The sequence below is a fragment of the Camelus ferus genome, chromosome 3 (genome assembly GCF_009834535.1).
Source record: "Camelus ferus isolate YT-003-E chromosome 3, BCGSAC_Cfer_1.0, whole genome shotgun sequence".
Taxonomy (NCBI): Eukaryota; Metazoa; Chordata; class Mammalia; order Artiodactyla; family Camelidae; genus Camelus; species Camelus ferus.
The window spans coordinates 25,886,626-25,910,440 of record NC_045698.1 but is presented as its reverse complement, the minus strand read 5'-3'; the positions used below and the strand labels follow the sequence as shown (position 1 = coordinate 25,910,440).

General features: G+C 36.9%; 1 protein-coding gene across 1 annotated transcript in view; it reads left to right on the top strand.

Annotated features, from left to right (window-relative positions):
* The first annotated feature begins 6,958 nt into the window (after positions 1-6,958).
* Positions 6,959-23,815, top strand: part of CPLANE1 (ciliogenesis and planar polarity effector 1) — a 94,964-nt gene continuing 78,107 nt past the window's right edge. Inside the window, 14 exon segments of the mRNA XM_014559668.2 lie at positions 6,959-7,116; positions 11,164-11,290; positions 12,322-12,457; positions 12,573-12,692; positions 13,086-13,318; positions 14,255-14,361; positions 15,457-15,613; positions 16,028-16,131; positions 17,269-17,451; positions 19,379-19,628; positions 19,803-19,958; positions 20,117-20,886; positions 21,437-21,645; positions 21,855-21,935. Of these exon segments, the coding sequence (XP_014415154.2) occupies positions 11,210-11,290; positions 12,322-12,457; positions 12,573-12,692; positions 13,086-13,318; positions 14,255-14,361; positions 15,457-15,613; positions 16,028-16,131; positions 17,269-17,451; positions 19,379-19,628; positions 19,803-19,958; positions 20,117-20,886; positions 21,437-21,645; positions 21,855-21,935 (2,587 nt within the window). The 5' untranslated portion in view covers positions 6,959-7,116; positions 11,164-11,209.

The following is a 23,815-nucleotide window of genomic DNA, read 5'->3' as shown; positions in this document are numbered from 1 at the left end:
AACCAGAGATCTTATAAAAGATTTGATCTAAATATCTGGAATACTCTTACAACTCAATAAGACAACTCCCCCCACATCTCCAGAAGATAAATAAGGGCAAAAAAGATTTGGATATTTTACTCAAGAAGATATTTGAAGGGGAGGGTATAGTTCAGTGGTAGAGTGCATGCCTAGCATGCACAAAGTCCTGTGTTCAATCCCCAGTACCTCCATTAAAAATAAATAAATAAACCAAACTACCTCCTCACCAACAAAAATAAATCCATAAATAAAATTTTTTTAAAAAGATACTTGAAGGGCAAATAAACCCATGAAAAGAAGCTCAACATTGTTACAAGGGAAATGCAAATTAAAACTATGATAAGATGCCACTACACATCTACAAGAATGGCTAAAATTTAAGACTGGCCATTGGCAAGGATGCAGAGTACCTGGAACTTGTACATGATTAGTTATTTTTTGTTTATCCCTGACCTGTTCTTCCTGATTAGCAACCTGATTTGGGGTATCTAATTATAAGGGTACTTGGTATAATGAATTTTAAAATCTCTCTTGTTCATTCATTTTCTTTCACCTTCCTAAGAGGAACCCGATTTCATTAGGTCACCTTCCCTTCCCCTCCATAAATCAAGAGTAGATCCTCACAGGTGAAAACCAAGCAGGACAACACTCTCATCTTCACACGGCGTTTGTGTCTCATGAAACTTGAGACTTATCTGGGACATGCGACTCAGTGTAAATGAATGAGATGTGAGGGGAGGTAGGCTTTGGGGAAGAAATGTATTCACTCTTCTGATAAATCTATCGAGGGCTGCTCCCCTCTCAGGATGATTGTGGCTTGCCTGCCTTAAGTCAGTGGTGTGCTGAGGCCCCTGGAACTGGGTTTTGAGAGTGGATTGTTAAATTTTCAGGAAATCTGTGAGCCAGTTGATGTCAGGCTTTAACTTGAAAGCAGTCATGGTAGGAAAATTTACCCCACAGAAATTGGCCAGTGCTATAAATCATGACTCTTCCCCCACCTCCTAGAGCAGTTTGTTAAATATTTACAAGCCTGCAACTGCCTTAAGTCCTGTGGGGCCCATTTAGTTAGCTGGGGGTGGGAGGACATAGGAGGACAGGGTTATGTACTACTAATACGGTTACTAAGGTCCACCTCTGAGTGTGTGAAGCAATCCTTCTCAAAGAAAGAGTCTGCTAAGACAGCACCCAAAAGATGCCTTGTGCTTAGAATCTGCCACAAGGAGCTTATTCCCTGAATGTGTCCTACATTTATTCAATATGATGCAACTGAACTCATAATCTTCCTCCACTTCTCTATCAAAATCCTACCCATCCTTTAAAGGTGAATCTGTTGGGGAGCCAATAGAGGACCCTTCTTCACTTTGTCAGCAGTTTTATTTTTGTTTAAATGATAGCTTTCCAAATGTTTTTAAAAAAAAAACTTTAAAATAACACACAGAAAAGTACACAAATCATAGAATAATAAGTTTTCTCAAAGTGAACACATTTGTCTACCTAACCACCTCAATCAAAATACAGAACCTTACCTAAAAGCACATATTCTTCCCTATGTCCTGTCCTGATAGCCCAGGTCTTATTATTTGACTTATTTTTTCCCTTTATCTTAGTTGTTTTTTTTTTTCTTCTAATGGGTTTTCTGAAAGTAGAACAACTCCAATTGCCATTTAAACAAGAAAAAAATTTAGAACTGAAATTAAAAGTATGCACGTTACATCAGTACGATTACACTCATCGAAAGATAAGGTCCAGGCAGTGGCTTGGTAAACTGTTGAGGCATCCATCACAGCCCCTCATCTATTGGGTTACAGTTGCTGTGGGTCCACTTGCTGCAGTAGAGCCTCGGAAAAGAAATCAGAGCATGGTCTCTACCTTTGGGATGACATATGGATCCATAGTGCTTGCCATGGGAAATAAAGTCCGTTGTCTCTGACAACTCTGGCAACTCTCATTGATTGTATAATTCAGTTTAATAGTCAAAATGACTTCTGGCTACTTACTCGTTATCTGCCTAAGTTAACCATCCAACTGACAAGCAATGGAAGGCATACTTAAAACAGTTGCATTTCAGGTGACAGGGGAAGTCCAGGATTAATTATAGCCATTGCAGTCTTGCAACTCACATTATCACAGTGACACTTAACTAGAGCATAAACCAGTCATTGCATGTGCTGTTTTTTGTTTGTTTGTTTGTTTGTTTTTAAGGCCAAGTGATTGACTCAAAATGGATATGTGACTTAAGCTGTTCCAATCGGAATGAAGCCCAGGTTGGAGAAATAGATCTTTTTCTGTTGGAGAGTAAGTTTGGATAGATAATCTAAAATCTGGGACATCTGTAGCCCCTTTGCTACCACAACAGAGATGATATTTTTAAAGACTATTTTGGATGGATGGAACTAGAGATTATCATACTAGGTGAAATAAGTCAGAAAGAGAAAGACAAATACTATATGATATCACCTATATGTGGAATCTAAAAGATGATAAAATGAACTTATTTACAAACCAGAAAAAGACTCACAGACACAGAAAACAAACATAGTTACCAAAGGGGAAGTAGTTGAGGGATAAATTAGGAGTTTGGGATTAGCAGATACTAACTACTATCTATAAAATAGACAAACAGCAAAGTCCTACTGTATAGCACAGGTAACTATATTCAATATCCAGTAATAAACCATAATGGAAAAGAATATGAAGAATATACGTTTAACTGAATCACTTTGCCATACACCAGAAACTAACAGCATAAATCAACTATACTTCAATAAAAAATTTTTAAAAGAATTTTGGGGAAGTAATTTTGTATTTGTTAAATCTTGTTGCGCTGCACATGATATCAGTCAGGGTTCAATCAAAGAGAAAGAAGCACTAGAAAATGTGTGTGTTTGTGTGTTTATAGGGATTTGACCTTATGCAATCATGAGAGCTGGTTCAAGTAGTCTCTGTAAGGCTGTTGTCTTTGCTTCAGATGCTGGAGCTTGAAGTTCACAGAGCAGTCAATTAGCAAGTGAAGACAGGTGCAAAGCAGAAGAGAATAAGGAAAGCCTGGGACTTGTGAGCTGGAGCTGGAGCTCATGAGGACAGACACAAACCCATGTCAAGTCTTGTTATTTCTCATCTTAGTGGTATTGGTGTCCTGCAGAAGCTGGGACCTTCTCAGAGCTAAATACTTACATGTGTCATGGGAATTGGAGCCTCTGAAAGAGGATCCAAGGGAAGTTAGAGCAGAGGCAAGTTTGCCACTGCCTTACAAGAAGGTATGCCAGCAGATGAATGACCACATATGTGAGCTACAAAATGACTGCTGTTTCACTTCTGCCCTCAAATCTCTCCCATAAGAATAATTGCTCTTGTGGTCTATTCTAGCTAGAAACATGCAAGGAAGGGAATTCTGGAAAATGTAATTCAGCCTAACCAAATTGACATAGTATAAAGCTACCACACTACCCATTCATTGAGTTAATGGCATGCACTCCTTTGTAGAGAAGCTAGAAACCACCTAGAACAAAGGTTTTGCTTTCAGATTGAGGTTTCCAAGCAAAATTATTATTGATTCCTTGGTGAGACAACTGTCTAAACAGTTCACCTTTATTCACAGAGAAAGGGACTCTAAACGTCTTGTTATATCAAATTCAAAGCATTGAAGTCTGAATCTGGACTTTTGCCATAAGTCACAATATAATAGCCATCCAGAGAGGACTCAGAATATGTGTAATAGAAGTACTATTCAGGAGGAAAAAGAGAGTCCCCTTCTCCCCCAACTTAGTGGAAACAAGGAATCAGATATGCATATATTTCAAGGTAAAATCTCGTGGGGATGTGGTTAAAGAGAAAGTAGAGAGCAAAGTAGCTTTTCCCAGTTATTAGAAAAGATTGTTCTGTAGGATGCTTCCTCTCTCCCAATATGGGGATGGTCCCAGAAGAATAAAACATGGTAACGTGTGATAATTAGAGAAAAGAGCTGAATCATCATTCCTAACCTGCTCTCAGCTCTTATGTCTAGCTCAAGGAACATTCTCACATGCTCTGGGGGACTTGAGAGCAAGGGGATCCCACCATAAAGGCTACAGAATGGAGAGATGAAGGATGCGGCCAAGCCTTAGTTGGCATGGTTGCATCATCAAGGGGGAAATAAGAGACTCTTTACATCACAGACACTACAGTGGACACCAAACCAAGAGACCCAGGAGTCGCATCAGACATCCTGAAGCAGTGATGGCTAAGAATATAGAAAACAACGTTTGAATGCAAGCACTCTCTTTCCCCATTGCCTTTAGGGCACATAACCCCTCCTACCACAATCACAATGAATCTACCCGTACACTGAGTGGAATGAGAAGACAACCTGCAAGACGGAGCATTTATCTGAAAGTGATTTTACAAAAGAAGAAATGGAAGTACCATTAATTGTCAAGGTAAAGATTTTCCCTGCTACATCGTGGGGTAGAGGCTCATGAAGAACGTTTAATTACAGAAAAAAAATTTAAACTACACTTTCCTTGTAAAATAAGTAGATGTGCCATCTTCTCACTTTACCACAAAAAGAAGCCAGCCTGAAGACAAAAGGCAGAGTGAAGAGAATTTGGGGAAAATAGAACAAAGGCCCTGCCTGATCAAAACGTTTAAGAAACCTGCTGAACTTCTAGGTTGATGAGCCAATCAACTTCTAACATTGTTAAATCCAGTCTGTGTGGGGTTCTCTGTTACTTGGATCTTTATTAGGTTTAAAGATAAGCAATTTAAATCAGCCAGTAAGTCAAAACTGGGAATTGAATATAAAATATCTAACATCCCAAACTGGACTCTTAATCACTGAGCATAATACAAAGCTCACATGCCATTCCCGTTGTGTTGTTCGCTGCATCTGCAACCACTTGCTACTCAAAGTGTGGTCCAAGGACCAGCAGCATCGGCATCACCTGGGAGCTTGTTAGGAGAGCCGATCTTAAGGCTCTAGCCACTCCAGACCTATGAGAATTTGCAACTTAACAAGATTCCCAGGTGGTTCATATGTACATTAAATTTTGTGAAATACAGTTCTAAGTCATTTTTTTCTTTGGGTTCTTACAGCATGTTCCTTACAGTAGCTAGTTACATACTCTCCTATCTCCTCACCAAAACTGTGATACCCCAGAAGGCAGGAAATAGGTATTATTATTTTTTATGTTCTAACCACTTGTGATAAAGATTGCTATTTGTCCACTGAAACATTCTTTCAGTCTTTCTAGGTACCTTGCTAATCCACATTTCCCATAGGTGTGACCAGGTGACTGAGTTCTCTCCAAAATAACACAAGCAGAAATATTGTGTACTACTTCTGTGCCTAGGTCTCCAGACTGTGGGTATGCTTTCTCTTTTTCCCCTTCCCTTTGGCTGGAATCCACTGGGACTCAGTCTTTATTATGCAATGAGACACTGGAGAATTACAGACCGAGGATCTCAAAGAAGCCTGGATCTCTGAATAACTGTGTGGAGCAGAGCTACTCTGCCAAACTGAATCACTCACCTTGTAATAGTTACACAAGAGAGAAATAATTGTCTATATTCTCCAGGCTACTTATTTATAGTAGAGGCTTTTTGATATGGCAGCATAGTCTTAACCCTAGATAACGCACCACTCCATCCTATAATAGACCTTAGCTTATAATTCACCCTGTAGAGGGAGAATGGCCTCAGACACACAGTTCTCCTGCCTTGTACCCTTTGTTTGCTAAGATAAACCAAGCTGATAGCTTTCCATCTGAGAGAGCTGAGCCATTTACTCGGAACATACCTAGCCTAGCCAAAGGTAACAAGCCCAAGTGCCTTCAAACACCAGGCCAGTGACTTAGTGACATCAGCGAGTGAAGAGAAGGGCGGGTAGGGAAACGGACAGCATGCCCCTGCTTAAGGCACACAAATTTAAGCTACAGAAAACTGCCTTCCCAAGCCAAACATAGCCCTAGAGCTGCGTGTTCTTGTACCCTGTTCCCCCTCAGTCGGCAGGACCAGCACAAGGGCGGTAACAATGTAGTAAATTAGCAAGTCACTAGGAATTCAGAGTACTGACACGCTTTCCTTAGCGCCTTAAGTTGCCCAACCTGATCTGTGCAGGGCAGTGTACTACTCCTTTATTCTCGGGTCTATGGAGGTCTCCACTAGGGTGGCGACATCCCGTGATTTACCTATTAGTCGGTATTAAAAACGGTTTCCTGGAAAGCCCTGCACAACGCCTGGGCACTCAAAGGCGTGTGTCTGAGGAGCGCACCGGGAAGGCGAAGACAGAAGGACCTGCCGAAGCCGAGAAGGAGACCGCGAGCGGGAGGAGAAGCAGCCGAGCGGAGGAGGCGGGGGCGGGGGAGGCGGTGCGGAGGCGCAGGACCGCGGGAGGAAGAGGGCGGGAACCCGGAGGGGCCCTGGAGAAGAGGAGGGAGGAGCACCTGGAGCCTCCCGCCCGCGCTCCCGGCTGGCTCGGAGCAGGCGCACTGGCGGCGCTCGCCCGCGTCCCCTTCCCCGCCCTCGGCCGTCGCCAGAGCGCAGAATCGCTTCAGGGCTGGCGGCTGGGCCCGCGGCCGCCGCCCTCCCGCCTCGCCGCCGCGCTGCCCGCTTCGCCCTCGACCTCGCCGCGCCTTCCCGCCCCGGACGCCCTGGGCCCTGGCGGAGGTAACTGCCCGCAGATTCCTGCCCCTCACGGCCCCAGCCTCCTCCCCTCGGCGTCGGGCCCGGCGTCCTCGGGCTCCTCGGTCCCCCTCACACCCTCCTGTCGTGCACGCCCGCGACCTCCCCCAGCCCCGCCATCCCCCGCCGCACCCAGCTGCCTCGTCCTGTCCCTCTGCCCGGTCCCCCGGCTTCCCCCGCGTCGTCCTCCCGCCGCAGCATCTTCAGGCCGACGGAGGTGCGTGGGCTCCGAGCGGCCCAGGTTGCTGGGAGCTGGCTGGGGACGAAATCTGGTTCGGCCCAGACCTCGGCCCCAGACCGGGTCCTCCAGCTCCAGTGCCGTCCCCGGTGGGCACCGCGGTGGCACCTCGCGGAGTAGAGGGCCGCCCTGCCGCGCAGGATCCGGTTGGGAACCTCAAAGGAGTCCCCTGGGGTTGATTTCTGCGACGTGCTCTTAAGGTAACTCCTGTGTTGACCTTAGTGGGTGATAAATTGAACGCTCAGGAATGGACGCCAATTTTTAGACTTGTCTGTTGTGGAAACCACAGAACAAGTTGGATTATTCTCTTGAAATTGCTTTTGCCAGTGTGTTTTAAATAAAGGTGCTTTTAAGGGGTGGACTTTACATATTTCTTCTCTCGCATATTTTGTGAGTGTGGTAGAGTTTATTTTTATATCTTTCTTCCATTAACTAATTTGACTTGTTTCGTGATGTTTGTTAGTATCCATCCGTATGTAGCATTAGTGTTTTGAGTGCCAGTTCAGTATGTAGCAAAAATAACCTCTGCTACATTACAGGAGGTGATTTTTAGAGTTTTAAAAGATAGAAAACCATCCATCATCAAATTCTGTAGGGCTCTATCTTTACATCTTGAAATGATTAGCTATCTTTTTATCCTTTACATTTTAATTGACAAACTCATAAGTATACATAGGGAGTATTTACAGCAAATCCCTGGCTTAAGTATTTAAGTATATACTGAATCTCTAATCTAGGAGAGGAAAGGATTCTTTAAAAATGTGGAGTTACCACACATCACCAAAAAATAACATTAATTCCTTGATATCATCTACTATCTAGTCACATTCAATTTTCCCTGATTGTCTTTTTAAAATCTGAAATAATTTTAAGTTTACAAGAAGTTGCAAGAATAATATAAAGAACTCCTAAACATTATCCAGATTGGCCACTTATTTTTATTTTGTTCATCTTTATCCTTCTCTTTATACTTGTGCACACACTTTTTTCTGAACTATTTGATCAATTTCTTTTTTCTGTTTTCTTCTAATTGAAGTATAGTCAGTTTACAATGTCATATCAATTTGTGATGTACAGCATGTTTTAGTTATACATATACATACATATGTTCCCTTTCATATTCTTTTTCATTATAGCTCACTACAAGGTATTGAATATAATTCCCTGTGCTGTACAGTAGAAACTTGTTCATTTTTTGTTCATCTACTTTATATATAGTAGTTAGAATTTGCAAATCTCAAACTCCAAATGTATCCCTTCCCACCTCTTTCCCCCCAATAGCCATAAATTTTCTGTCTATGAGTCTGTTTCTGTTTTCTGAATAAGTTCATTTGTGTCTTTTTTTTTTTTTTTTTAGATTCCATATATAAGTGCTATCATATGGTATTTTTCTTTCTCTTTTGGACTTACTTCACTTAGAATGACTATCTCCAGGTCTATCTGTGTTGCTGTACATGGGATCATTTTTATTCTTTTTTATGGCTGAGTAGTATTCCATTGTATAAATATACCACAACTTCTTTATCCAGTCATCTGTTGATGGACATTTAGGTTGTTTCTGTGTCTTGGCTATTGTAAATAGTGCTGCTATGAACATTGGGGTGCATGTATCTTTTTGAATGAGCGTTCCCTCCAGATATATGCCCAGGAATGGGATTGCTGGATCATATGGTGAGTCTATTTTTAGATTTTTGAGGCATCTCCATACTATTTTCCATAATAGCTGCACCAAACTACCTTCCCATCAACAGTATAGGAGGGTTTCCTTTTCCTCACACCCTCTCCAGCATTCTGAACTATTTGAGAGTGGCTTGCATACATCATGCCTCTTTCCACCTTGATACTCAGTACCATGCACATTTCCTAAGAGCAATGGTATTCTTTTACATAAACAAGGACAGTTAAGCAGTTCAGGAATTTTAGCAATGATAACATTATTTTTATCTATATTACAGCCCATATTCCAAGTATGTCACTTGTCACAATAATATTCTTTATAGCAAAATTTCTGGTGCAGGATATAATTCAGGATATTACATTGCACTTATGTCTTATATTGTTAATCTTCTTTAACTTGGAACAGATCTTGAGCCTTTATTTTGATGACAGTGACATTTTTAAGAAATCGTATTTTCCTCAATTTGGATTAGTTTCCTCATGCATAGACTTAGGTTTGGATTTTTTTGGTGGAAATATTATATAAGTAAAGTTCTGTCTTTTTCAAGTTATCACAACCAAAGGAGTATACTGTCTGCCCCTTATAGGTTAAGATATTATCCCTTTTCTCCACTATTGGTATTTTTTCTTTTCTCTTTTTTTTTGTAAATTATGAAGTAATTTGTGGGATTATACCGCTAGGTTGTGTAAATATCCTATTCCTCATCAGAATCCTCCCTCTCTTTCTGTTTGATTTAGCATCCATTGATAGTTCTTTTGTGAATCAGTTTTTACTATGATCATTGCAAAATGTTGATATTCCACATCTACCACCATATAAAGTGTGGTCTCATTTATCCTTACTTTACTTAATAGACTAACCTGTTGCTCATCTTATTTATTTTGACACTCACAGTGTCCCAGATTTGGCTCTTCAGTCTCATTCTTTTTCTTTTTGACATGCCTCTACCATACATTTACTTCTTTACTTTGGACCACAAGATATTCCAGGTCCATCTGGTTCCTTTCCTACCCCAACCCTGAAATCAGCAGTTTTTCCCAGGAGTGCTCTAGTTCCTCTTACTGAAGAATGGTATTTAGAAATCAAGATCTGGGTGTTAAAAAAAAAAAAAAAGATCTGAGTGTTAAGTTTGCTCATTGTTACTAGGCTGTAATTACTTTTGGTCTTTTTAGAGGATAGAGGTAGAAATAGTGATTTGTATACTGATACATTCATGTATTAACAGCCATCTAATCCTCAGTTTCTCTTCCTATTCAGGATTTTACAGCTATCTAATATTGTCCTTTATCATGAAAGGATAAAAATTTACAATTACTGCATTTAGTTGTCAGGTTTTTTGTTTGGGACCAGTTTCTCAATCTTTTCCCAACTTTCATAGAAGGTTACAGATCAGTTATTTTGTGGAATGTCCCTCAGTTTGGATTTCCCTTGTATTTCCTTGTGATTAGATTCAGGTTATGTTCTTTTACACTTATGTTCCAGAGATTTTTTTCTCATTTTAATGATTAGGTGGCAGATGATTTCTATTTGTCCCATTTCTGATCATTTTCATTTTGATCACTGGCTTAGATGGAATCTGCCTTGTTTCTTCGTTGTAAAGTTACTCTTTTGTCTTTTGTAATTAATGAGTATTTTATAGGGAGATATTTTGAAACAATATAGATATGCCATTTTTAACAGATATTCAACTTACTGATTAATAAGTAATATTTTAATTTATGGATTCATGGTTTCCCATTTTATTCCATGGATTATAAAATAATTACTATAATTTATTTTGATGCTCAGATTGTCCTCAGTTTGGTCTTTGGGATCCCTTTCGTTATGGCTTCTATGTCCTCACTTTGCTTGGCTCCAACACGCTGTGCCAGGCTCTCCCACTGCATGAACATCCTCCCAGTCACCCAAGAATGGACCATTCACCCCATATTCGCTCCCCTCACCCTAGTTGGGCTCTGACAGACTGTTTTTGGCCTCTACTGCAACTATCCCCACACCCAGCATGAGGACTTGCTGGGCATCTTTACTTGATATTATCTCAGGGCTTCATTTTTATGTTGGTTAGTTTGGGCTTTCTTACAGCTCAGTGGCTTAGCCTTGGATGATCTAGCATTGGAAAATACATAACATCACTTCCATTGTAGTCTTGTTCAGAGGAGTCAAAATCCCACCCAGTTTTTAGGGATGATGCATAAACCAGAGCTCTTAATGAGAAAAATGTGAGTCATGGTGTAAGAAGAGCATATGAAATGGGAGATATTCTTGTAGCCATCTTTGGAAAATACAACTTACCTCATTGAGAAAATCACATCACATAGAAACTATATTGGCAAGATGTTGTCCTAGTTCATATTTATCTTCATGGCCTGAGAAATTACTTGTCAAAGAAGCAAATTCATTTTGCCTGACTATTCAAGATATGAGATACTGAATACATTGTCAACATTTTACCTTAAAAATAGGGTTAACTTGAGCTAATGAAAAAGTAATTTACCGAAACTTTATGAAAATTTTAAACTAAGATCCTCAGTAAGTATTATGGGATGTTATCTTTTGTTGTTTTTTACAGCATCTTGTGGCGTTTTACTTAATTGGTCATTGATATCTTAACAAGCATGGAGATACGATTAGAAGTTTTGACATCAACAAGTATCAAGCAGAAAAAACCCTGGCCCCGAGTCTCCTGGCTGGGACAGGTAGGTTTTTCTTTACTCAAATAGTATCAGTTGTAATATATATTAAATGTATGCTTTGCCTCTAAGATTGAAGAAAGTTCTGTGACCTTTAAAAAATAAAATATGTGTAGAAGGATCACCTGCCCACTGAACAGGGAACAGGGTTTTGTGTATTTGTGTAGTAAGAAGCTGGCAGAGATAGGAAGGGGGCATCAGTCTTTCTGTGATGTAATCATAGTTGTCACCACTCTCATCACTCTCTTGCTCCTTTTCTCCATCACTTGCTTCATCGTTTCACTGTCCTCTGTTGCTTTGCTCTTGGAGACTGGGATAACGTGTCATCCTCGCTCTCCTCTGCTCTGCTCTCCTGGGAATTCTGGGATGTAATCTCTTACCTTGCAAAGTCCCAGTTTTTGAAATTGCACAGCCAGAAAGCCTCTCTGCAGTTGTTGAGGATGAGCATGGCTTTCACTCTGCAAACTAACAACTACAGGGTCTTTCTGAGCAGAGACGCTTGTTTAATGAGTCTTGTGTCCTGGTGAATCTTGGAATGACCACACAGGTGATGAAGCAGCCTCATGTCCAACTGGAAGTTTTCCAGTAAGCTCAGAGCATTTTCCCGATATTTTCTAAAACTGAAGTCTAGGAATAGCATGACACTGCTTCAGAAATGAAAAGTCGTATCTATTTTAGTCTAAGTAAATAATTTAAAAACCTGCCCATACTGCTGTTCAGATTGATGAGATTAAACAGCAGAAGACTCAGATTAGGCTAGCAGAATTGGAAGATACTCCTATAATTCTAAACTTCAAAGAAATTTCAGTGTAACCATTAATTCATCCTACCTAGTAATTCTAACAAGAGGTACTTTAAGATAGGATGAAAAATCTTCAGGTTCCATAATCAACCTTATTGTTCACTCTGTGATGTGTAGCATATAGAAATAAATAATCTTTCTTAAATGTCACTGTATTTTCCTTTCTAGGATAGTTTATTTAGGTAAGAGGTTGAATGAATTTCTGACACCTCTTATATCTTATTTCTTCTTTTAGGAAAATGAAGCTGTTTTTCTTTTGGATGATAAATTCATAAATGAAATTAATTTGCTATCAGGAAGGACAAAGAAGAAAATTCCTAGTCTTCAGCCTTTGTTGAAGGATGTTATAGTCCTAACAACATCCAATAATGGTTAAGTAATACTGATCTTTTCAAAAGCCTAGGTAAACTGTACTTTTTAATAACTTGGGAGTAATATTAAGGGAAATATTAGATTGTAAGTATTGCATTTTCTTTTTGGAAACAGATGCCTGGCTGGCTGGGGTACTTGCTACAGGGGAGCTTTTCCTTTGGAACAAAGATCAAGATTGTTTGAAAACTATACAAGCAACTGAAAAGCCTAAGGAAATGATTAAAGCTGCAGTAGGTGGGAGTTTTTTATTTGTTTAAACTGGTTTGACTTGATAGTTAGGAGGAAAAGAGGATAAAACATTTTCCTCTCACTGTCTTAAAAATATATCTTTGTGTAAATATATATATATTTCCTTATATATGTAAATATTTCTTTGGTGGTGTTCATTTGTAAGACATATTCATCTTGAAGAAAGTCTGGCATGCCTAACATACCTATGGTAGCAATGGGTTCCTGGTATCTCATAATAAGTACATGTTAAAAGTTATTATTATTGTACTTCTAATTAGTCTTACATCCTGAATGGAAACATCATTTAGGTTCCTTATTGTCAGAATAGATAAAATTAGTACTTTGTGGGAGAATTCAGGCTTCAGAGGTTTCAGTACTTTTTGTTTTTTTTTTTAGCAAGCTCTTTGAGACTGTACTTGTATGTATCTGGCAATGGGAAAAGAGTGCTGCTTGTAACTCCTTCTGGATGGATGTTTCTTTGGGAACATTTGGAATTCAAGAATATCTTATCTTCTAAAAGCCCTACATTGGTGGGCCAGTGGTCCCAAGTTATGCCTGAAGAAGCAGTGCCTTTGCCTTCCCCTGAAGATAAAGAAGCTGTAGTACATGCTGTTTTTATAAAAAATGAGGTAAAATCCAAATCAGACACGGTGTTATACAAGTTGAGATCTCAGACTCAAAGAGCAGACACCACCTGGGAAGCTGTTGAACAGAGTGTATAATGACATAGCTATGTATTTCCAGTCATCATGCATTGTCACAGTAATTGTAAAATTATCATGGAAAAAAAATTTTTATATTTCTTGGTCACATTTTGAAAGATGTTTATTAAAAATGGTTTGAACTTGGAGCTTCCTTTGTCTTTCCCTAGTTTTACTTTTCCCTAGTTTTGGAATATAACTGGTTTTGTGATCAAAAAAGCTAGAATTGTTGATATTAACTAAGCCAATTATTCCCAGGAAATAACACATTCACTAACTAAAAAAACATTTAAAATAGCTCTTTGTATGCATTTTATTACCCAGTCCACTATTGTGAGAAATTGCATTTTGAAGTTTTATTGTTTTCCTATACCTCCCTCAACCCCCACCAATAGTGCCCCATTTTAAATAATATATAACTATAAAAGAGAAAAATAAATATGTAAGCATATATAAATAAATGGCAGTGTTTTCTTAAGAGAGTAAAGTTCACCTTGATTTCCCATTTGAGACATGCCTCTGGCTCAGAAATAAATTACTTAGTCTTTAGCTTAATTAAAAAAAATTTTGGGGGTGTTGGGGGGAGGTAATTAGGTTTATTCATTTATTCATTTATTTACTTACTTATTTTTTAATGGGGGTACTGGGGATTGAACCCAGGACCTCGTGCGTGCTAAGCACACGCTCTACACTAAGCTATACCCTCCCGCCAGCTTAATGTTAAGCTACATGTTAAGAATAAAAATACAAGCAGGATCTTGATATGTTTCATTTATTTTATTTATGATGACAAATGTATGTTGCATAGATCTTGACTTATCTTCAGATTAATTACGTACTAAAGTGTATTAAATTTGCCTGCAGTTATTTGGAGACTGCTGCTTGTGTTCATTTGCTTTCTATTCCGGGGAAAGCCTGAAGTTAACATTTCTAGCAATTCGGTGGCATGAAAATGCACTTACACCTATGAGGTGAGGTAAATGTTTCCTTCTTCCTTGTTTTATAAAACATTATTATCTCTTGGCCCACAAATGCATAATAAGATTAGTAAATGAAATGTGAATTTGAACTTCTGATGCTTTACAAATCCTTTCTTCCTTTAAGTATTGTTCTGTTTCTTTAATTTTCCTTTTATATATTTATTCTAGAAAGTTTTTCTTGTTTTTATTTTGTTTTCCTTCTTGGAATCGAGAATACATGAAAGGTACGGCAGACTATGGCTTTACTTGTCTTAAGACTATAAAGTAACTCTTTTGAAAAGTAATTCAGTTGGAGTTTTTAAAGGACATAACTTACTGAATTCACTGCTATACCTTTTAAATGTGCACGTTTTTTACATTTAAAATAGTTTTATTCTAAAAGCCCAATAAAACAAAATACATTAAAAGCATATAATGACTGGGGGAAGATATAGTTCAAGTGGTAGAGCCCATGCTTAGCATGTGTGAAGTCCTGGGTTCAATCCTCGGCACCTCCTCTAAAAATAAATAAATAGACCTAATTACTTTCTCCCACAAAAAAATAAAATAAAATAAAATTTTTGAAAAAGCATATAATGACTAAGATTTAGTAAAACAGTGAGGGTTTTTTGTTTTTTCTGTTTATTTTCTTTGTTTTCTATGCTAGCAGTACTTTTATTAAAGTATAATTTATATAAAGTAAAATGAACAAATCTTAAATGTACAGCTAGATGGCCTTTGATAAATACACATATGGCTGTAACCATCCTCTTATCAGTGCCACTATCCTAAAAATCCCCTCTTCTCTATTTAATCTGTGTAAAAATGTGTGCAGTAATGTGGAAATATTGTATGTAAACCTTTAGTGGATGCAGATGTGTTTGGGTTGGCTACAGAACATGCCATTACTAACAAAACCCTGATATGGATCTTGCTTGTTTAACTAGCAGTTGCTCTTTTGCGCCCTATATGGAACTTCCAAACAGTTGCTAAGAGACCCCATATATATGTACACATGTAGGAATTTAGTTGGACCCTTTATTTTTTTGTAGTGAAATGTATATATATGCATATTTCCTGTTTTCAATTAGCTCATTACTTTCTTAGATCATTGACATACCATGTTCAATGGGCACAACAAGACTGCCTTCTGCACAGTCTGATTCCTAAGTGTGAATCAGTAAAGTCAAGAGGAGCTCTAATTTCTGCCTTTTCAAGAGACGGACTTACCCTGGCAGTAACTCTTAATCAGAAAGACCCGAAGGTCAGTAAATTAGTAACCTGTAAAAAAGAGTTTAGTTCAGTTTTGAGATTTTTTTTTTTACCCTTAAGATACTTTTTTTTTCTTCTTAATACTACTTTATGTTCTTTAAATTGGTGGTTTCTGATCCAACTTGATGTTGTTAAATTGGTAAAATTTTTAAAATTAGCTGCCATAATTTTCAGAATTTGACCCTTAGAAGTGAAAAGAGGATAGTGGAAAAGGAAGAAAGAAAGGCAAAGTGGTAACTGATACTCCTGAAATGTAGTATAAAAGAAAGAAGACTTATAGGTGGTCAGTATTGCCTTGCCAGTTGGGAAAGTCTCTAGATAGTTCATTGATATAATCTCTAGATCTGCAGAATTATAAGTAAAATAATTTTAATGGTTTTGTTGTCTTTTTTTTTTTTCTTTCTAGTCAACTCAGGTATTATTTATAAACACATTGAATTTTGTTACTCTCTGTGGTAGCCTTAAAGGATGTAGTAATAAGAATCCTGTGGTTCCAGCTACACTTATCAGGTAAGAATTCTTTTGTATCTCTAGTGTTTTTATTTTCTTTTCTAATAGGTTAATAAGTTTAAGGCTCTGATAATTCAGTAGGTGTCTAAATAAATATTTAGATAGATAATGCGTTTTAGCATTTGTGCTTGATAGATTCTAATAATTGCTTTATATAAGGAAGGCCTTAAATGCCTCAGGAAAGGGTCTGAAAGGTTAGAAGTCAATGAACATATTTTCTTTTTTGTTTCTTTCTGTGTTGCCTCAGGAGGAGTAGAATCATAATTTGGTAGAGAAATACTGGGCTTAGTTAGAGAGACTGAATGGAATAACCTGGATTGGGAAGACCATTATATACTCAGGTTGAGGTGTTTATAGCCTTTTAAACAAAAGTAGCATTCTCTGCATAAGGGTTGATAGCAACATAAATGGTGATTTTGGATGGCACGTGGACTTAACGCAGGATTGTAGAGCAGGAATATTTCCTCTTGGAGCCTCCAAGTTTCCTTTTCTAGATACTTCTGTGTGTTCTCTGAATTTCCAAAGTTTTTAGGTTCATCCAGGCTGCCTCTTTATTTTCTTTCTCTCCCCAAAAGTTCCTTTCTAGAGGTATTACTGGTCTCAGTTCAGTGGTTTCTTTGACTTAGGGTGGTCATCATTTACAAGAGGAGGAGCTACTTTTTATCCCCATGAAAGAAACATTATTAATATTATTAGATACTTAAGGAGTAGTAATGGCTTTGGGAGGAGGGAGTCTGCTACTGAGTGGAGCTCTGGCAGGCTGCAGAGAAGACAGGCATGGTATTCACTTCAGATCTACCAGTAGATCTTAGCTGTGGACACCACTAGAATTAAAAGTTGTTCTAATTATGATCTAAGGGACTAAAAAGCTCTGCTTTTTTAGGTAGTATTTCCATCTTATGGTTTGCTTATGAATCTAGGTAAATTTCTAATTGGTATGTTGTGTAGAGTAGATGTTCATACACAAACGCCTTTTTTCTTACCTTTTTTCTGGAAAGTAAAATACACAAAATGTATGTGACATTTGCCTACAATTCATTCTTTTGCCATTATTTTTTGAAGTGTCTCACCCCTCCTTGGCCATTATAAATTGTCAAAGACATGTCCTTTCTAAACATATTGTCTTGCTTTTTCTAGGTCATACTGGGTTGGTGGTATCAGCTGGACTCATGACAGTCTTTTTCTGGCTTGTGTGTTAAAACGTGGCTCCCTAGTTTTGTTGACCTGCCAAGGTGAATTGCTAACATTAATTACATTTGGTTGCTCTATAGAATTTGGGCCAGCAGAATTTATTCCTCTTCACCCACTAATAACATATAGGTGAGACATTTGAATTGTTTTAATTTATTTACAGATTTTTTCTCTTTTGATATTATTTTACGTTTTTTTTTAATAATTTCGTCTTTCACATTGTCTTATTCTTTCTTTGAGTCTGTCATCTCAATATGTTTCTTATTTATAGTTTTCTTCTATTTCTTTTTGTGGCTTAATCCTGGTGAGAATTTAACATTGTGGCTATGTAAGTATATGTTATTTAAATATTCAATAGCACTAAAAATGTATCTTCTTTGATATAAAAGTTAATAAAAACATGATATGTCCGTTACTGTTTTAAAAGAAGAACACAATTACTTAAATTAATAACTCAAAATTAACTTGGCATATGTATTTATTTACTTTTTTCCTAGAGGGAAAAAGGGGAAAAGTTGTTGGAAATGGATAGAAGACTTTAGAATTTAGCCATATTTTAATTTTTAGTGAGATGGGGTAGCAGTTTGGCTTTGGAGTCATACAGATCAAGATTCAAATCTGGGTTCTTCTGTTTATTAGTTGTGTGACTTTGGGTAAGTTATTCTTCAAGCCTCTGTTTCTTTTACTGTGAAATGCAGACGACAATAATTGTCTCTTAGGATTGAGGGATAAAGTAGTAAGTGCTCAGTAAATGTTTGTTGTTACTGATGTTGGGAGTATTATATATGGCTAGCCACATATACACAGGTTTGTACAAAACAAAAAAAATTGGAAAAGGTCTTTGAAACTAATCCATTCCCTTTGCTTTATAAAAAGGAAACTGAAGAGGGCTGTCCTTCTGATTATATTTAGCAAAAAGTTGTGCTTAATTTTTAGCAGTAGAAAATTCTAATGGGAAAACTTATCACTTCATGCAGTGAAAGTGTTTTTTTCCTTGTTTCTTCTGGTCTGATTCATAATTGACTTGAATTTCTTCACATTTTCCTTTAAAATTAATATTTGGGGTCTTTCAAAATGGATTGCTTCTTCTGATTATGAAAGTAATACATACTCATTATTTTAAAAACTTAAAAATCAAATGGTACAAAACTAAATAATGTAGAAAGTGAAAGACTTGTAATCCTGTTCCTCAGAGATAGCAATTATTAGCATTTGAGTGTGTTGTCCTCCAAATTAAAAAATTTATATAACAATTACAATAACATTAGTTTCTTTTTTAAAGCAAAATAAATTATATGATATATGCTGTTTACTATTTTGCTTTTTTATTTAACTCCATGTCTTATACATCTTTCCACATGGTCACTTTTTATTAGTTGTATAGATTTCATAAGTGTGTACATTCTATAACTAGTCTTCTATTGTGGACCATTTGGCTAATAAAATCTAAATTTGAATAGTTCCCTAACCAGAAAAAAATTTGTATTTTTATTATTTGTTCTCTTTATATTTATAAAACCCCCAAATTAATAATCAATGATATTAAGTACTTAGAATCAGGCGCCATAACAATAAATAACTACATTTATGTGGAAACTCAGTCAAATTTAATCTTAAGCTGATAAAATTTTACTTACCACCATCCTCTTCAAATTTCTTTTCTTTTCCTTAACAACAAACATACTCATAACTCCTAATTATATTCTTATAATATATGGTAAGAAGGAAAGTTAACTATTTAACTCTCTTTAATAGTAAATAATGAACCACCTCAATTCTTTTCTGAAAGAGGTTCAATAAAACTAGATTAAAAACAAAATAGAGTAAATGCCACAATTCTGAGAAAATTTTAAAAACCACGTAAGTCCGTATGAGTCACTTATGCTTTCTTTACAGATATATACATGTTTAATATTTTTGTATTTAATTTGTTTGCTTTTTTATTATTCTAGAACTTTTAATCTTTTTGTTTTTTTCTTTTTGTTTGGAATAATATGACTGTTTCTGTTAAGATTTTTCTCTCACTAATTCTTGAATTTTGATGTTTATTTGCTAGACCACAGCAGTTTACATTTCAAGATTCGACTAATTCTGTAGATTCATCAGCTTCTGATAGTGACCCTATGAGACAGAGATTTTCTATAAAAGCACACTCACGGTTACCCTACCTCATTATTTCTGATGGATACATGATCACAACCCTTCGATTTCTTGATAATCTGTCTCCGTCAGTGCTCATGAAATCCCTTCTACTTGATTCAACCCAGAGACTTGAGAAAACATACCAAAGTGTGATATTGTCTAAGGTATAGTGCTTTTTGGTATCATTAGTGAAAGTTGGCTTCTTAGTCTTTTCAGATTTTAAACTGTGCTGACAGTTATATCCTTGGATTATATACAGTTGTCTATCGAAGTCTTAATTGTAGTAGAATTATGGGTAAAATTTTGCTCTTGGAAATCTTTTATCTTTTCTTCTATAGCCAAACAGCAAAGGGCTGAACTTGAGATCACTGGATTCCCTAAAATCTAGCCTGTTAAAACACCAAGGAAATGAACATTCAGCTGATTTTACTGTCCCGAGATTCTTGCAGGCAGAAGAAACAATGAAATTAAATGAAAAAACAGCAAATTTACAGGTACTTAGTAACAGTGTTTTATATACTTTGAGCAGTTACATATTGACTTTGTTCTTGTTTTTCTCTTATTAAAGAAAGAGAAACTTGAGAACATCAAATAATTCTACTTGTAAGGTATTTAATGATACTAAGTATAATTTTTTTCACTCATGTTTTAGGATTTTGAAGCAGAAGAAACTAATGAAGGCAAACACTTTCCAAACAACTTACTCTCCTTTTGCAATCGAAAAAGTGATCTATTGTTTAGTAGTGCCAAGGAAGGAAGGTTGGAATTTGCTTCTATGTTTGATACGATACATGCAAAGGATGATACTGAAGAGACAGATAAAACTGTTACAGAGCTACATTCTGTCCAGAAAAATCTCCTTTCGGCATGGACTATAGGAATTTCAAAAAATGTGACAGAAAAAGATTTAATGTTAAATTACACAGTAGTTTGTATCACTCATTTTTTCTACATTCTTCAATTTATAAAATGTCCTTTCCCAAAACTTGATCTTTTTCTAAGCAAGAGCCCAGTATATGATGCATGGGTACTTTGTGTCTTGCAACTTTTTCATCAGTGTTTATCAGTCCACTACTGGGATTTGAGGTACGGACAAGATGTAGGACATTTGGTAAAGCTGACATCAAATACTGTAAAGCTTTTGCTGACTCAACAGCAAGAAGGTCAGTTATTCTCGGAGAAGCTTTTAGCTTGTTTTCATTTACTCATAATGGTAGCTGATAATTTAAATGGCATATACAGCCTTCAGCCTGAAGTGATTTCAGCATCTGCTGATGGAAGTGGAACAGTAAAGCAAGATTCATTGATGGTACCCATTTTTCAAATGTTTCAAGATAGTGGTTCTCAGGAAAGCTGGTCTTGGAGCTCATCTTTCAAGATTCGTCCTCAAGTATTGAATCTTGTTCAACAGCCAGGACACAGGTATAATGACTTAATATTAGGATACCATCAGTATTATAGATGTTAAAAATTGAGATATAATTCCCATACTGTGAAATTCACCATTTTAAAGTGTACAAATCCCTTATTTTTTTTTAGTATAATCACAAGGTTGTAGAACGATTAGCACAAATTCCAGAATATTTTTATCACCCCAAAAGGAAACCCTGTATCCTCAGCACTATAGATTTTATGTTATTTAAAAATATTTTAGGGTTTATGCCAAAAGTTATTCAACACACATATTTTACTAATCTTGGACAACCATAATACTGTTGATAGATTTTGGTTTAGGTAAGCACTGTAGAAAAATGACTGTAGGTACATAAAACATTTATGGAGGTTTTAAAAATATGTTATGCATTTTTTTGATCAGTGGACTTTGTGCTATATTTAAATCTGATCAGTTTGTATATGTGTTATCACCTCAGTGAAGAGTACAGGCAGGGGAAAAAAAAAAGGCTTAGGAAGAGGCTCATTCTTACCCCTAGTCTGAAATTTGGTTGTGATGATTACCTAATTTTGTGTGCAGATTGATTGTTCTCTGGAGAACATTGTACAGAAAAACTTTGTGGTATCAAACACAGTTAAGTCAAAGAGTTCCTGAAGATGACATACACTTAACTGAAAAGATGACACACGAAGCATCTACTGTCAAGTCCCTGTTATGTCATATACAGGCTACATTGCAGACTGCTGGCGTTCGCTTGAACCAGACCTTACAACTTAAACCCATCAATGGTCAGTATCTTATAAACAGTTTCTTCTTCTAGGAACAAGCAATATCGTTAGCTGGACTTTGGTTTTATTAATTGGTTGTATTGGTTGTAGTTATTTGTTTTTTTCAAAATAATTTCTGGCTGAACAGTATCCACTAAATTTTAAAACAAGTAAATTTTTATAAAGTAATTGAATTAACTGTGGCTAATTGTTGGTTAACAACTTTGTAGGTGAAGAGTGCTTCCTATTAGGATCATATGAAAAATCTGTTCAAATATGGAAGAAAGCTCTGCAAGAAACCCAAGAGAAAGGTAGGGGAGTGTTAAAAAATATTACTTGCTATATTATTGGTAGGAACATATTTTAGCATGCTGTAGAGCTTAAAAATAATTACAGATTTCTGAGTGTTTACAATTTCTTAATGTTAAAATAGAATACATAATGTAGGTCCCTTGGCTGTCAGAAATAGTTATTTAAAATTATTCTTAGTCTTGAAATTTGTAGCACCTCGGTTTTTTTTTTTGTTGTTGTTGTATTTTTTGGAATCCATGGATAAGGCTCCTCTGTCCTGTTTTTTGGTTAGTGATGGAACCTATGATTTATTGCTGATGGGAGAAAAATGAGGCTTAAATCTTAAATTAAAAAATTTTTTGTCATTTAGAGGGGCTGCAAGTATCTAAATAAGAAACCATGGGTCACATATTTTGTCACCTCATTGCAGACTTATAGAAACATGTAGCCTAGGCTCTCTCCACTTAAGTAATTCAACTTTAAGAGTTTCCTATAAGTTAGACTGACTGTGGGCTAATTGGAGTTTTGATGAGAATATAGGGGTGTGGAGTCTAGAAACTGGTGATAGCTTTTATGATATAGAGCTGAGGTTATGATAGGTTCTCAGCTAGTGACCTTGCAGCTAGCTTTGACTATAACCAGTACATGATCAGGTTTGGCCAATTTTTTATTTTTTAATTATTTTTTTTAATTGAGTTATAGTCAGTTTACAATGTTGTGTCAGTTTCCAGTGTAGAGCGCAATTTTTCAGTTATACATGAACATACATATATTCATTGTCACATTCTTTTTCACTGTGGGCTACCACAAGATCTTGTATGTATTTCCCTTTGCGATACAGTATAATCTCGTTTATCTGTTCTACATATGCCTGTCAGTATCTACAAATTTCGAACTCCCAGTCTGTCCCTTCCCACCTCCCTCCCCCCTGGCAACCACAAGTTTGTATTCTATGTCTATGAGTCTGTTTCTGTTTTGTATTTATGTTAGGTTTGGCCAATTATTAAATTTATTTTCTGACTGCTGTGGCTTTGTATATTTCATTCACTTATCTACTTAACCAGTACTTATTGAGGGCCTGCTATGTACCTAGTACTGTGTTAGGTACTAGGAATAACTGAAATAAGCAAGTTTACCCTCAAGTTGCCCACAACCTGGAAGAGAGATTACATAAATAACTAGCATGTTTCTCATTATGTTTTGTGGTAGTTGCTGGGGAAGGACAGAAGAGCACTGCATATGGTCTGAGGCTGGAATGCAATCAGTCCTGGGAAAACCTGGACGAGCTGATATTTAAAACTGTGTGAAAATCATCTAATTGAAGTAGTGAGAATGGTTTAACAAAGGAAATAGCATTCCAAAAGCAAAAAGGCATGAAAGGAAAAAAAAAAAAGAATGCCAAAACAAACAAACAAAAAAAAGCATGAGAAACCATGGCAGTTTTGATAAACTACAGTACTTTAACAGGACTAGATTACATGAAATATGTATGTAACCTGGAGGTTGGGGTGGTGAGAGCTAAAGTGAGAGTCAGAGAACAGATGATAAAGGAACATATTCTGCAGTGCCCCAGGGTTAATATTTTATCCTAAAGATGTGGGATCACTTAATATAAGTAGGAAAGAGAACTTTTCAAATAAATATAGGCCATTTGGAAAGATCACTTTGGTACACCGTGGAGGGCCATTTGTAAGAGTGTGGTGTGGAGATGTGGATTTTACCTAGAAGCAAGAAAATTAGTCAGTTGAGGAGATCCTGAACCAAAGCAATGTCCAGAGTACTGGAGAAGAGAAGTCACATTTGTCAAATATTTAATAGATTTAATCAGTTGGACTTGTGACTGAGTAGAGAAAGAAGCCTGATGTAGTCCTTGCATTTGTCCAACTGGATGGAGAAGAGT